General features: G+C 41.8%; 1 protein-coding gene across 1 annotated transcript in view; it reads right to left on the bottom strand.

Annotated features, from left to right (window-relative positions):
- The window catches only part of cpped1 (calcineurin-like phosphoesterase domain containing 1), a 36,653-nt gene that overhangs the window by 12,709 nt on the left and 7,789 nt on the right, over positions 1–16,155 (bottom strand). The window contains exons 3-5 of the mRNA XM_062443017.1: positions 8,697–8,869; positions 7,662–7,793; positions 7,344–7,476 (exon numbers count right to left, since the gene is read on the bottom strand). Coding sequence (XP_062299001.1) covers positions 7,344–7,476; positions 7,662–7,793; positions 8,697–8,869 — 438 coding nt within the window. The remainder of the gene's footprint in view (positions 1–7,343; positions 7,477–7,661; positions 7,794–8,696; positions 8,870–16,155) is intronic.

Here is a 16,155-nt window from a genome sequence, read left to right as displayed (position 1 = left end):
TTTTTGCTGTACACAAGTAAGGTTTGGATGCTGACAAAAGCAGCGTGGAAGTGTGTGTGTGTGTGTGTGTGTGTGTGTGTGTGAGAGAGAGAGAGAGAGAGAGAGAGAGAGAGAGAGAGAGAGAGAGAGAGAGAGAGAGAGAGAGAGAGAGAGAGAGAGAGAGAGAGAGAGAGAGAGAGAGAGAGAGAGAGAGAGAGAGAGAGAGAGAGAGAGAGAGAGAGAGAGAGAGAGAGAGAGAGAGAGAGAGAGAGAGAGTGAGTGAGTGAGTGAGTGAGTGTGTGCGCGTTTATTCGTCCTTGTTTGTCAGTATGCTAAAGGTAACCTGAATGTAGGATATAAACCTCTGAGGAGGAGGAGGAGGAGGAGGAGAAGGGGGGTGAAAGAAATCTAATTACAGTACTCCATCTATGAGGAGAGGAGAGGCTGAGAGCACTGCTGGGATTTCAGCTACTCTACTCGCCTCTCGGAAAAAGAGACACCGGTCCCCGGCCATGGCTTAGTTGCACTGAAAAACTGGCATAGGTAGGGGCGATAAAGCCTGAGAGAGCATTATTTACTATGATTATGTGTATGACAGTGATGAGCCAGCACAGAAGCACTCATAGTAAGAATGGAGATCGTCCTCCAGGGTGTTCATGGCTTTGTGTGATTGTTACCAACAAACTGATCGTACTGTACTGACAAACTCTTACACCAAGAAGTAAATATCACAAAAATAAAAACATTTTAGTAGGTAAAGCGACCAGGAAACACAGAATCCTTTGTGGGTTCAAATATGTCAGGTTCCTGGTTCAAACTCAGGAGATATTAAACACAGAGAGCGAGGCGAGATTTAATATCAACCAAATCACTGTCAAATCAGAAACCAGTGTAATTGCTTGTGCAATTAAAAAAAAAGGGGAATGCATGAGAGGGGGGTCATCACACAGAGACAGTGTATCATTAATATGAGCAGGATTGCAGTCAACAGTTCCCAGGGTGGAACTGCTCGCTCTGATGAGCCAGAGGAAGACTAATTGGTGTCGCACCTTCCCGTGTACGGCTGGGCTGCTGAGATAACATATAGATACTTACAGTAGAATATGTCATGCGTAAGAAAAATGCACCGTTGCATGGCAATTTATATGCTAAATGCATACACAAAGTGCATGCAAACTGGACAAAACACACGTGCAATTACTCATCTGCAGCATCAACTGACACACATATCCAATGAGAGGAAGAAGAAGTAGTAGAGGGGAGAGAGGAATGGAAAAAATCAATTAAATGTATTTCTTTGTCTGCAGGGGACTATATTCTCTATTTTCATCATATGTCAGTGGAGTGGTGTGTGTGTGTATGTGGGGGGGGGGGGGGTTTGGCAGCAGAAAACCCAGCAGCAGCAATAACAACCTCGCAAATGCTGAGCCAAATCCCCAGCTGCTGGAAGTCAACAGACACCTCTGCAACGGTCAGACGACTCAGTTACACACTGTTGTGTCTTAAACTGTGTGAGGACTGATGCCAATTTGTGTAAAATGCAGCTATCCCATTTTTTAAAAAGCTGCTTACTACGCTGTCGAATTAAAATTACTACATAAAGAATGAGCAAAGCTGGCCAATTTTTTTTTTGTTCTTGCCAGGCTGCTGTTTCGCTTTGTTCAAATAAGAAGCAATAAAAACTTTAAGGCAGCCAACTAGGAAGGATATCCTTTAGTGTTTTGAACGACGTACACGCGTTATTGGTTTACAGAAACAATTTTAGTGTATCATAAAGCACTATCCGGGGTTCCATTAAAGGATTACAAAGCTCAATACTTTTTACACAATAAAACATGTAATCCTTCAAATGTAGCTGTAGATATATTTGTCTTCCTGGCAAATATATATATATATATATATATGAGAGCTGGCTACACAAACATGGAGACGTCTTCCTTGTCAGCTGCTTACTTTAATGAAAATCTCAGCAGAAAAATGACATTCACGCTTCATCCGATGCTTAACTGTACTCGAATCTTTCTGCTAGCAAGACCGGAGAAAGACATGTATGTGTGTGTGTGTGTGTGTGTGTGTGTGTGTGTGTGTGTGTGTGTGTGTGTGTGTGCGCGCATGAGGTTAATGATGCTGCCCTTTACTGTAATGACAGTAATGATCACCAGAGTACAAGAGCACATCTGGAAGCATTTGATCACAGGGTGCAGTGGTGAGGACAGACCAACAGAGGAAAGATGTGATGCGTGAATAAAGCAACGAAAGAAGGGGGAAGAAAAAAATTTAGTACACTCAATGTATGTCCGGAAGACACATCATTTACCATGGATGAGAGGAAACATAGCCCCTCATCGCTCAGACAGGAAGACAAACAACACACGTTCCCTGGCTCTCTTTATCCTTCAATATGCAGTAAATAACTTGTTTTCTGCAATTCCTCCATTGTTTCCTTCTCTATAAAGCCTGCAGTCCCTCCGTTGGGATATTTTTACCAGGCGCTTGCTTGCCCTGCAGGGAACCGCTACTTCGCCAGAGTTCATACAGTTCCTTAATTTTGCAGCTAACATATAAAGAAAAAATGAGCAAGTAAATATATGTTTCATGAAATATGTTGCAAGTTTGTGGTAGTGTTAAAAATGTATCCGCTTGTTTGGGTGATGTGGGTATATTGTGTAAAACAAAGCTTAAACCCTTTTGACTTTCTGTGATGTAATTGATTATGTATGTATGTAGGTGAGCGTTAGACGTTCGCATTAAAAGTGTGAGGAAGTGTGAGCCGTGTCTAGCTCCCGTGTCGAGCTATTCTCTCAAACCCTTCAAACACACAGTATAAAACAACAAGACTACGGGCCCTACTTTAACTGTGCAACGATTGTGGTTCCTGGATGTGCAGCAGCAGAGTTCAAAAGAGAAGGGTGAAGGTGAATATAGATTACTGGGTGTGCTGCTTATTCACAAATATTCTCTCAGCCAGTCACACACTGCTGTATATATCCAGACAGGTGATACATTAAAGGAAAAACAGCTTCAGTGCTCCTGGGTATTGATTCTACAGTCCGAACAACTTTCTTCCAAAAGATAATCCCTCATTTAGTGTTTTTATGATGGTGGTGGAGAGTCCAAAATCTCCCATAGGTGTTCAATTGTGTTGAGATCTGGTCACTGCTAAGGCCATAGTATATGAATCCCATCATTTTCATACTCATCAAACCATTCAGTGACCCCTCGTGTCCTTTGAATGGGGGCACGGTCATCCTAGAGGAGATTACTTCCATCAGGATAGAAATGTTTCATCATAGGATAAAGGTGATCACTAACAACAACTTTGTATTGATTTATAGTGACCCTCCCTCTAAGAGGGCAAGTGGACTGGAATCATGCCAGCAAAATGCCCCCACAGCACAACAGAACCACTGGATCTCCTCACTGTAGGGGTCAAGCTTTCAGACCTATACCATTATCTTGGTCTGAGCTACACATGCACTCATCCACTTGTTGAGAATCTGAAGGATGACTCACAAGCACTTTTTTCCCACATCTCTGTAGACCAGTGCCTATGGTTTTTGCACCACTTAACTCTCAAATGTGCATTCATCTTTGTAATGAGTGGTTTATGCACTGCAACCCTACTATAATATCCCTCTCTATGTAATTGTCGACAGACTGCTCTTGCTGACACAGTCTTATCACGTCCTGCATTGACATTCTCAGTCACCTAAGGAAGAGTTGCTCCTCTGTTTTTTACTTTCATATCGCACTAATGCACCAGCATCACAGTCATCAAATGTGCTGTCTACAGCTGCCCACAGTCATGCTCTGCGCTGGTCACCAAAATACCACACGGTAAAACAAGTTTTATGGTCAGGAACACCAGTCGTTGCACCCCCATGAAAATAGGGCCCTGAAAGTCGAAAGCCACACTAGTGTCTCTGTGAGATTGTACTTAGGCACAGCAGTGCGTTGAGCTAAATGCTAAAGTCAGCATGATAACACACTCACAACAGGCTATTTAAACTAAATTTCCAGAAACTCTGCAAAGAAAATGTTAATTGATAGGAACTTCAATTCACTACTGTTTGCATGAATATTAGGATTTGGACTCGTGGAGATAAATAGTCAGTGGTGCTGTCGGGTGCCATTAAACCACTGCAGAGGAAGAGCATGTAACAAGATGAAGTAATTAAAAGAGAGTCAATCAAACTTCAAAGGATGGAAAACCATGTGGAAAACTTGATGGAATAAGACATTTACTTTTGTTTAATGTATTAATTTGACGGATGTTACAGTCACCTCATGGCTCAACACAGATCTGATGTTTGTGTCTGCTGCTATTTTCTGTCTCTTCAGTGGGGTGAAAGGTTCAGTAAATACCCCTTTACACTGGCTATATTACCCGGGTACCATTCATATCTGTATGAAATTTTGAGCCAAGCCATGATTAGATGTTGAGCTATTTTACTCAGTAAGTGAAGACCTTGACCTGCTGGTGCCACTAGATGAAAAGTCAGGGGATTAACAAAGTCATTTGGGTTCGTCCTATGGACCACATGGATAACTGTATTAACATTTCTCATTTCAAGTTCCACGTACTTTGGAACTCATCTCAGGAAATAAACTGGGAACTAAAAGTCCCTATATTGCAGTCCTGTTTGTGTTCCCACTGCATCTAAGGAAAAAGGTAGATCATACAAATTAGACCCAAGAGAATTAAAAAATGGTGATGCTTCAAACGTAAATTTCACACATGAGGGAAAACCAGCACAGATTTGTCTTTTTGTCCTTTGTATTTACTGCTGTATGAGTTGGATGCTAATGAACATTAAAATGAAACTAAGAGCTACTGTCTCCAGTGAATTATCAACTTAGTGTGTGATGGTTGTTTCTGCTTTAGAACGTAACGACATGAAACACTCAGAAAATATTGTTTTATTTCTCTCATCCACTGCTTTGTTCTCACTACTGCTGCTCCCTCTCTTCATTCACTCCGTAGCTTGGTCTAACAAGATCTCTGTCTCTCTCTCTTTCTTTCGCTCTCAGCTAACTCATACTATATCTCTCTTTTTCTCTCATTCAACAACTCTTTATTTTTCATGTTAACAAATCAAGAGAAATGTCCTGCCCTTGTCTTAAACTGGTCCCACTTTTATACAAGTACTTCCTTGTTTTATGAATGAAGCAGTACACAAGCTGAAGCAGTTTTGCTGCGTGAGACAAATCGGCGTTCATTCCTGTTAAACCACTCCTCAAAGTTACTATACTTTTGGAAAGTACAACCCCTCTGGCCCCCAGCAGGGACTTTTTTGGGAGGTAAAAGAATCTCCCAGGAACTTAATTTAGACCGTGGTGCCTCCGGTAGAAACGCAGGTAGAGGAACTGAATTCCTCAAAATGTTCTGACTTAATGTTGGTGCTAGAGGCTAGCTAAAATGTAAAAATTGTTTTCACTTTTCATTATTTCCCATTTTTAATACCAGAATCTTTTTCACGGTTTGTAAGAGTATGTGTCGCGAGTTTGTGTCTTTCCAGTCACTGTGTCATTTCGTGCCCTGGCAGTAACCCTGATGAATGCAGCGGATCTGGTATGAATGTACAGTAGCTTCTCTATCATAAACTGACACATGGTAGTGATGATCATAGTCAGTCTCTTTTACAAGCATGCCTCCAGGACAGACTCCAGTGGAGTCAGAGTACAGACGTTACAGCTCCTACTAGCAGATGAAGGAGAGAGCAGAAGGAGCATAAAAGTGCAAGAAAAGATCACAGGAGAGCAGAAAGAACTAAGAGACAAAGACTGTTATTCAACAATAACTGGTTTCAATCCTTTTTTTGTTGCTGTTTTTCCGTTTAGTCATCGGATTTTCAGTTTTACATTTTATACAATTGGCTGACTTACTTACTTTATTCTTGCCTGAATGACATTGAAACTGTAATTCTCCACCTCATAAATACATTGTTTTTCCAAGGATAAGGCTTTCCTCCTCTAAGCAGTGGAGACACACATACTATATTTCCAGATGATTCGAGCAGATACAGCGTGACATTTGGCCTCAGCCCATTGTCATGTACGGGGTGGACCCAAACAGCTGCTGGGTGGATAAAGAGGGTACACCAACGTGACAGGAAAAATATGACTGTAAGCATATAAAACAGACTGTCTACAATCACGTCAACCCTCTGGCCCAGATTGGAAACACAGAGTACCATACTTACACTCATAAACCTAAATGTACATGCATTCTCACTACATGAGAAAGTAGTGTACGCAGCTTTAAAGTGAGCTGTAGCATGTCTGTCATCAATAATTAATAACCGTATACATCCATGTACAGTATGTATGTAGTTCTTACAGTACATGCCCTGTATGCAGTCTGAATTTATAATTGCTGACAGGACATATGTGAACAAGAAAGGACACTGGTGTGTAGCCTGTTCTGCATGGCACTTACTACATATACAGTAATAACCTCTATTCTTGCATATATATTTATTTAAAAAGCATGTACGGATTGCTCTTTTAAATCTTTAACTAGTGTTCCCTTTGGGGGGGAGGAATCAATTATGAGAGAGAGGGGCCATCAGACCAAAACGGGCCAACATGGTTAAATACATGCTGGAATAATGACTGGATAATGAAATTAATACCATCCCCCGCCAGTCACCTTGATGAATGATTGAAAAGCGTAGCACGTGTTCGCATGAGAGGGCCTGTCAATCAGCTGTGAAGAAATGGCCAGATAGTGTCACGTGTGTGTATGTGTGTGTGTGTGTGTGTGTGTGTGTGTGTGTGTGTGTGTGTGTGTGTGTGTGTGTATATGTATGTGTGTGTGTGTGTGTGTGTGTGTGTGTGTGTGTGTGTGTGTGTGTGTGTGTGTGTGTTGAGTTGTGCCTTCTTAAAGACGTATTGTCCTTGTGAGAGTTTCCCTGCCCATTATTGTATCAGGCTCTCATAAGCCCACAACAATGGATTCTGATTATGGAATTATTCTCCTTATAGGAAGTGAATGCATTAATTAATTCAATTATGCCTGTGTTGTGTGTGTGCAAAGAACCCCTACTGTGGTTTTGGCTACCGGCATATTAATCCTCTGGGCTGGGATCTTAACTGTTAACTTCAGTTAGATATGCTGGGAATGAGCAGGTTTAACAGGAATATTAGCTAAGAAGCATTAAAACGAGAAATTTAAGACTACCTCAGAGTGGTCTAAATCCATCATCATAGAAAAAAGCACTGATATTTTAGAGTGCTGCATGAGATAGCTGTAATTAAAGAAACAACCAATATTTCATGTTTAAGCACCCTTAAAATACCTGACACAAACTTGTTCAGTCAGTCTAAACAGATGAAAACTGTATAAAAAGTTTGTGTCCTACCTGCCCGTTTGAACCTGTCCAGCAGGATTTGTCTGATTCCCCTCTGCAGGTTGAAGTAGTCTTCCTCCTCATCAGGGCTCTTTAGGTACAGAGGGATGTGCTGGAACACTAGCACATGCTTGGGTTTGGGTTCCTGAACAGAAACAGGGATTTGAGGGATGGGTACATCACTGATCCCCAAAGACACAATTAAATTGGTTTGTTTTATAGCTGCAGTTATTCAAACAACTTTAAGACAAAAGCAAAAGAAGATATTATCTCAGTGCGCATCTTCAGAAAGCAGAGGAGATTAGAATCGTGCCATTGATGCCATCCTACCGTCGAAGAGGAGGAGGAGGCTCTGCTCAATTGCTCCTCCAGCCAGATCTCCTGGGCCTCCTTCAGCTGAGGGCATGCCGAGGCGTCATAGAACAATTGGGAGTTCAGTACCAGGCAGAGGACTCCACCCACCTGAGACAATAGTACAAAGACAAGAAGGAGAGGTGTGTTGGATGTTATTATTTTACAGTGTATTTTCAACCACCCATAGGTTTTATTTCTGCAACTATTTTCCTTTCTCTGTACTCATTCCTATAATACTGCAACAAAAACACAACTACCATTGGATCAATGAAGAATCATCTTATCTTACAAATTCTACTGCTACTGTTCATACATGGGTTTGCATTGGAGTAGGCCAACATGTTAATGCTGGAGTAATGTCAAGTGTAGACCCCAATTTCAACATGAAAACACATACTCTTAGTTTGTCAGGGTTAGGTGTAAACTAAAAAAGAAGCTACAAATGCAAAAACCAGGACAGAGTGAACACTTTTGATATTGCTCAGATTTGGACAAAAGTGTCTTTGATGAACTGCTCTTCAGATTTTTGATTAGATCTAATGGACAGAGCTAAACCTACAAGATACTAAAAGCAATGAAAAGTTGTGGACATTTCCTAATGTGCATTACATTTAAGACTCTGAAGTTTTCAAATATATCTAGTAACTATTTGTGAGACTAGTGGAGCTAGACAAGTAGGGATTATGGCCTAACCACTGGGCAGGCAATGATATTAAGACTGCAGTTTAGCCTAAGCAGATACAGTATAGACATGCAATATAAATGGAGTAAAAGGCAGCTTAAAGGTGAGTTAGGTCAGGTATAGAGAATGGTGTTGCCTGTTGTCCGATACAGTAGATTGCACAGCACAGCATCATTTAACATGAGTAATAGGCTTCCATAAGAATGCTCAACCAACTTTAGGCCCATTTATTGTGTATTGATAACTGCCTCTAATACATGTCAACAACTATGAGGAAACAGTCGAAGATTTTCATACATACCATATATCATAATACTACTTCTGCTTACCCAGAAGCTGAAATAGTCGTCCCCCCAAGCACTGCAGTACTGTTCCACTGTTGCGGGAGTTGGGGTGTTTCCCAGGTCATGGTTACCACTGACAAACACCAGCGGGATCGATGGATCCGTCCCCTTCAACGCTCCCTTCAGGTCTCGTTCTTGACCTTCTCTAAATGGGGTCCCTGGGGAGAAAAATGAACTTCTTGCGTCAATGTGAAGGAGATATTGATGTCCTTGTGATAAATAGGGCAGTGGATGCAGATATCTATATATAACAGTAGCATGAACTTGGAACAGGTCAAGCCTAGGTCAAAATCAACAGTGATGACACTCGGCACTATTGGTTGGCTTTAACTTCATCAGGTCAGTCAGTCAGAGACAGACTTTGATTACAACATCATCTAACCTGGACAAGATCAAATGAGCCAGACAGAGAAATAGAGGAACTTATATAAATGTTGATGAAAACTGTCAGATTGAGACTGTGAAGGGTGCCACCAGTTAGAGTCGCCTAAGGGAAGGGGGATTATTTGGATGATAATGATGACAGCTCAGGGGATGATCAATGCACTGTACGGCTCGACGTTAGATCACCATGGTTACCGACATGATGAGTAGCGTTCTGGTGGAAGCCTCACGACAAACCCAACTGTTCTGCTGAGCCGGGCGCAGGCCGCAAGCTCTGCGGAGCGCTTGTCACATTCGCCGGGCCCAAGATACATGAGGCTATTTGTTTTACAAGATCTTTACAATGTGTTCATTTGTAAGCACTGCATTGTCTGTTGTGTTTAAATCAGGCATACTACATCATTAAGATTAGGGTTCACAAAGAGGGAAACGCATGCATAAGAGAACGAAATGAATTCAGTACCAGGGTGGCTAAAAGGACAGAGAACGGGTGAAACTCAAATCTATTTATAATTTACAATATTTATCAAACAAACCTATCAGTTATTATACGTTATTACTCCCCCTCCCTCTTCTCCCCCTCTTATTTCTTTTCCTTTTATTCATTTGAGTAATTATTTTACTGGCCTACTTTTGGAGCAAACGTTTCCTTGCATGTTTGGATAGGACTCATGACATAAGAGCCCCTTTTTTTCCCTGACAGAACATCTTGTGCATGACAGAGGGAGAAAATGTAGAATATAGACATGAAGGTCTTCTTTGCTATGTAAAACAGATACTAAAATAACTAAAATATCAATTGATCACAAAAATAATCATGAGTTGCAACCCTACATGAATTAGACATTTTGCTTTGTATTTCGCAACCCTCAACTTATTCCATGGCTATTATAAAGACAAACTGTTGTATGTAGGGATGACAATTTTTTCAAGAATGTTTCACCTTACTATCAACACAGTGTTACTTATAACATTATCAATAAACCAATAAGTGGTCTGAGCAATAGTTTCTAGCTGTTGACATGCAGTGTGGTTTGAAACTTGGCGTCTGGTTTGCTCTCTGGAGAGCTGACAGTTTGAATCAGCGTCTTGATGAAATGTATGACAGCTGAGGCCACAACAATGCGGTCTCATTATTCCACAATCACAATATTTGACCACTGCCACAATGGCAAACAAAGGCAGCAGCACTAATGAAGCTGGGAAGGAGAATAGGGGGTGCAAAGACTGTCATTTGAAATGCTGTGTTGCAGCTGGTAGCTCTCAAATAACCCTGCTGCAACAGACAACTGGATATTGAGGTAAGATTTTAACCATTTACTCACTCGTTTGTCTTATTTTTATTTCAATATTGTCAATTTCTCCTAATATTGAACAATCTTGGGAAATCTAGAAGAGGAAATTTATTATAAATTCCCTCTTAACAACCATCAAAGTGCCCTTTAGCAAGGTACCTGCCCTTGTCAGCTGCTCCAGTGGAGCTGCTCTCTGGCTAAAAACAGAAAAACATGTTATATGCTTGACACCACCCAAGTGTGAATGTGTGCAACTAAGTGAGTGTGAAGCAGGGTGGGGTCCAACAGGGGCATCCAGCCACATTTAACTTTCTCTGGATAAATAAATGTGAATAAACAGTTTTGAAAGGCACACATGGTACAGGCAGGGATGCTGTGTTACATTCTGCTTCCTCACACATTCAGCTGCCTGCTCTCAACTACACACATCCACTAACATGTCATTCCCACAAATCATCCCTCAGCCATACAAAGCAATCCTCAACAATTTGGTGCGCCATCAATCTGCATTTGAGACATCGTGCTTTAGATTAATGGGGAGTGGGGGATATTGTGATGCTTTTGGGCATGACCCCATTTAGGTAACAGGCAGTATCAGTGAAACATTTGTGTGCTGTTTAGATGTCCCGCTGCAGTTGAAGAGAAAAGGCTGGACTATTTGTGAGCCAAATGTTTTCCACCTGCAACAACCCACTGGAGAAGTCAAAATATCCTCAAACAGACTATGAACTCCTTCCTGCTCAGTCACTGTGAAGCAAGATTCATCTAGTTACATTTGTCATTTAACCAGCCCTCCTGCACCAGCCCCTCAACCACTGGGAATAGTGCCATACAGCATTGTGCAAACGGCCTATTGGCTGCTTGGCAAGAGGGAATGGAGAAATTTGTGATGTGCATCTTGTTCCTAAAGAACAGCCGAGAATAAAAATAAGGAACAGTGACAAAAACCAAAAGAGAGGAATAATAAAATGTTTAAGACAAGTTATTTTAATGAATAAATAGGCATTTTATGAACAAGCATTTTTTATGCATACATTTTTTCACCCTGCTTTCCTCTTTTAGAATAAGTAATATAAAGTATGTACAGAGAAAGGGTATATGAAAAAAACTAGAGCCCATCCGATACGGAATTTTTGGGGCCAATGCCGATACCGATATGAGGGAGTAAAGAAATTCTGATATCAATATATCCGCTGATAGGTAACAGGTAACATAATCCTATGTATACATAAAAACACTTTTTTTAATGTGGTTATCAAACACTTGAAAAAGATATGTAATGATGGAATAATATTTAACAGTTTAAGAATAAAGTTAATTTTTATCGCATATATCGGATGGAATAAACACCGATACCGATATATCTGTGACACGCCAATATCGGCCGATAATATTGGTTGACTGATATATCGGTCGGGCTCTTTAACAACACAGTGATGCTCTCTCTGGTGCTTGGACGGTAAGGTCTTGCTCATTCAATGAGATGGCAACAATGTGATTCTCAAACTTTGAAAGGAGACTTTTTGACATTTTCTCATTGAATATCATCTTCTTCCAAAAGAACAAACTTCTGCCGTGGTTGTTTCTCATTTTGTCGTACACTTAACCAGACCAAGTGAAGATATCTGCAGCTTCAAGGAATTCCCATGTCTTTATATATATTGCTAGGAGGCAATATATTTGATCTTCCCTTTTCTTTAAATCAACCCTTCACACCAAGTTGAGAGTTCATCTGATAACCAGTTTCCGGACTGAAGACTGGATGTAGAGAGCGAGATCGACAGGTGGATTAGTGCAATGTCAGCATATATGTTGTATATATTGTCTGGATGAGGAGGGATCTGAGCCTCAAGGCAAGGCTCTTGATTTAACAGTCGATCTACATTCCAACCCTCGCCGTGAGCTTTGGGGATTGAGCGGAAAGAATGAGATCACGGATACAAGCAGCCGAAATTAGTTTCCTTCCAGGGTGGCATAAGCTCACCCATATGAGGTGGTTCAAGCATCTGATACGGATGCTTCTTGAATGCCTCCTTTTAGAGTTTTGTAGGGCATGTCCGACTGGGAGGAACCCCTGGGGCATGCTGGAGGGACTACATAACCCATCTGGTCCAGAAACATCTTGGGATGTCCCAAGAGGAACTGGAGGACATGGCTAAGGAAAAGTATGTATGGGCTACCTTAATCAGCCTGCTGCCACCCACAACCTGGACTTGAATGGGCACAGAAGGAGGATGGATGAGTAGATCAATGAATGGATTCACCCTGACATTTATCAGGGTTGTCCTACAGGGTCTGAAAGGATCTTTTCAAACTGACATTTGAACTCCTGGGTCTCTATGAAACTAGAGACATTTCTCAACTTCTCCTCAACTCCTGACAGCTCCAAACCCCTCAGAAACTTAGCAAAGCTCACAAGCCATTGCACGATCCTATTAGATAAACACATACAGAAACCTCCCTCACCCAAAAATATCCAGAAAGCTTCCACATGTCCCAAAAACAAAATCTCCCAAAGCTGCCTCTCCCACAGAGTCTCGTTTTATCTGCCTTCGATGGCAATTAAACAGGTTTCCACGCTAACAGTGAGGGGACGGGGAAGTCCCAAGGTAACCTCTACTTCACCTTTGTGAGTTTTACACACATGCGTGCACACATACTTTAACACTTCTCCCTGCTGTATCATGCGTAACATCCCTCACGGACCCCAGAGACACAACTTGAATCCTTTGTAGTGCTCATTAGGAGAGTGTTAAGTCCAGCATGTTTCTCTAATCTAATCAACTCTCTATCTCGCTCTTTCCCCTCCACTCCTCCCCCCCGCCCCCCTCCTTCTGCCGCCGCCGGCGCCTCTCCCTCCCTGCTCTTTATCCTCTTGATTTGTCAGCTTTGAAATAAGTGAGAGAAAGACACCAGGGAGGGAGAGTGAGTGAGGGAGAGGCATTGATAGGGAGAGAAAAAGAGGCAAGATTGAAGGAAGTCCTTGAGATGAGAAAGGGTCTCTTGGGGGTTTGCTTGGATTGGAGAGGAGACAGGGAGCTGGGATCAAGGAACTATCTGTCAGTAAAGGTCTCCATGACACGATGTTGTAGGAGCAAACGCTGGCCAGCATTTCTTTAAGAATCATGACTTGACATTGTTTTATTTGGGGGAACAAGGCGCTTTGAAGGCAAATTTAGTGGAAACATCGTTACTTAGCCTTTCAGTTTTCCCGCCTTCACACCACAGTCTAAAGCTCAAACCCAATATTGATGAACATGATGACCCTATTGTTTTTTGAGTTACAGGACAATTACGAGAACAAACTAAACTTTTGATTCCAGCAATAGAAATTTATTCACAAGGTTGCCTCCAATAAATTCATCACACGCGAGAATAAATGAGTGCGTCTGTGTCAGACTTGCAAATGAAGGTTGTCAAAATAAGGTATGAGGCATGAAACCACAGCTGTTTGCAAAGGAAAACAGATGAGAGATTAACTGAGAGGAAAGAGATAGACAGAAAGAAAAAGAGAATGTAAGAGCGAAGCAGAGGAGCGCTAGAGAGTGGAATCCGTGGGAACAGGAATACAGTTGCCAATTTCCTGTCGCTGACAGGCAGCAGTGTTGACAATGCCGGTTGACAGCCAGCTTCCCCTGGCCGCCACCCATTCATTCTGTATTGTAAATAAACAGTTTAAGGGGAAATGTCAGCCGAGAGACGGAAGGAGCAGCTCCTGCTATAATATCTCTTCCCTCCTACCCCCCGATGCTGCAGCCCAGTTGCCAGGCAAGTGACGGACGTGGCGGGTAATGAGGATGGCACACACAACCTGCTCTGCTGGGGCTGACAATAACAAGGGCTGACGCCGCAGTGTTTAAAGGTCCCCGAGGCCTTGCGGTTCAGACCCTATGCTTACACTATCAAATAGTGATAAGAATCTTTGGGAATATCACAATTTGATTCAGATTCTTGGTGTCTGATTTGATTCAGGATCGATTCTTGTTTCAAACCCGATTCCAGACTGAATGAACAGAAAAGGTGGCACTAATTTCAGTCTCTTGCTCCAGTATACTGTGTGCCAAACCATTCACTGGTATCCTCAATCCACTGAAATATAATATGAAACATTACTGGCAATTAATATAAATGTTCTGCAGCCTTTGTATTTAAAAAGTTAACTGCATTAATTAATGGATTAATTAATTTGAAAGCATCTTAAAGTCTCCTGCCTGTATGAGAATAACAAAATGGGGGGGGGGTGTTGGAGAGCTCCGATGTGCTGTTATCAATGTCATGTTTCCCGCAGCAGAGAGCAGCCTCTCAGAGAGCAGCCTCTCTGCTGCACCGTTAGCTCCGAGGAAATTAATCGCTGTCCAACATCCTGAGCGGGCGCAGGGTTTTTGAGCTGAAACAGAATGAGAAGTTGTTTTTTTTCACCTCAGAGTTGTTTAAGTGTTGCAGTGTGTGTTGGTCAGCCAGTCTGGTTTTTTACTGCTCCAGTTTACTCCAGTACCGCTCCACTAACTTTAGTTTCTGAGTGACAGCGTAGAGAGTATTCACAATTTCATATATTGTCTCGCAAAGGTAATTATTTGGTCATTAAATCAAAAAAAATGTTGTAACTGCTTGGTGTGTGTGCATTGTACACTGTTTGGGTTCACTGCTGTTCCACCTTTTTGGTTCATTAACATTTAGAAAATCGATTTTTGACATGAATCGTGAATCAATTCAGAAACTTAAAAGATAAGAAATAAGATTCTTATGTGAATCATTTTTTCAACTCCATCTCCAATTTACACTATATACTGTCCCGCCGCGTATCTGAAATAGATCTGGCTATGACCTATAAATGCAACTGACGAGAGGCAGTCAGGGGAGAGATGTGGTAAAATGGATGGCGGCCATGTTTGGTCTAAATGGTGCAGTCATGGAGATGATCGGGACACTCAAGACGCCTACAGCAAGACTCTAAGATGATAGTGAAAGACAGCTCCAGTGGGTTTTGCAACTGTCCTCCACTCAGCTAAAATGTGTAGTCATTATGACCCAAAAAAAAGAGAAGAGGAAGGTAAGAGTCGCTCTGTGACTCAGCCAAACCAAATATGTGTTGCATATGAATAATTTGCCTTGGGTTAAAATTTTAGAAACGAGGACCAAGGACATTCTACAGATGACATACTGCACCACATTAAACTTATACTTCTGCTTAATATCTTACATAATCCTCAAGTTAGGATCCAGCCCAGTGGTACTTGCATCACAATCCAATCACACATGAAAAGAGAAGTACTCAGAGACAACATGCTGAGATGGAGAGTCTATAATACTCTCTCTCTCTTTCTTGTTGCCCATTCCTTGAGGCCAGGCAGGCACCTCATGCTAGCTGCCTAATTGTCATGCAAAGGTAGTTTGCATTGGTTGGTGGCTTGCAGCTCTTTTTGCTGAACATTAACTAGCAGTTGGTCCTGCCAGCCTATTCCTCTTACCCTGTTATCAAATCAGGCAGCTGGACATCGAGGAACCAGCGTATCTCACTGTAGCCATTCATTTCATTACAGTTACCTCGATAAAAGCATCCGCTCGCAACTAATGCCTCCTAAGACACACAGTCGCGGCCTTCCACTGGGAAACACATGTCTGCGGCTATTAAAGGTGGTTTTTATATAAGTGGAGTGTTTTGGTTTGTGTTTATAGGTTAGCATTCAGCTCACTACTAAGACACAGACTGACAGAAGGGTGCACAATTGAACACAGCATGACTCAAACACAGCAGGCCTTCCAAA

This window comes from Scomber scombrus, chromosome 21 (genome assembly GCF_963691925.1).
Source record: "Scomber scombrus chromosome 21, fScoSco1.1, whole genome shotgun sequence".
In the NCBI taxonomy this organism is placed as follows: domain Eukaryota; kingdom Metazoa; phylum Chordata; class Actinopteri; order Scombriformes; family Scombridae; genus Scomber; species Scomber scombrus.
Note: the sequence above shows the minus strand (reverse complement) of the source record. Positions and strands in the feature narration are given on the sequence as shown.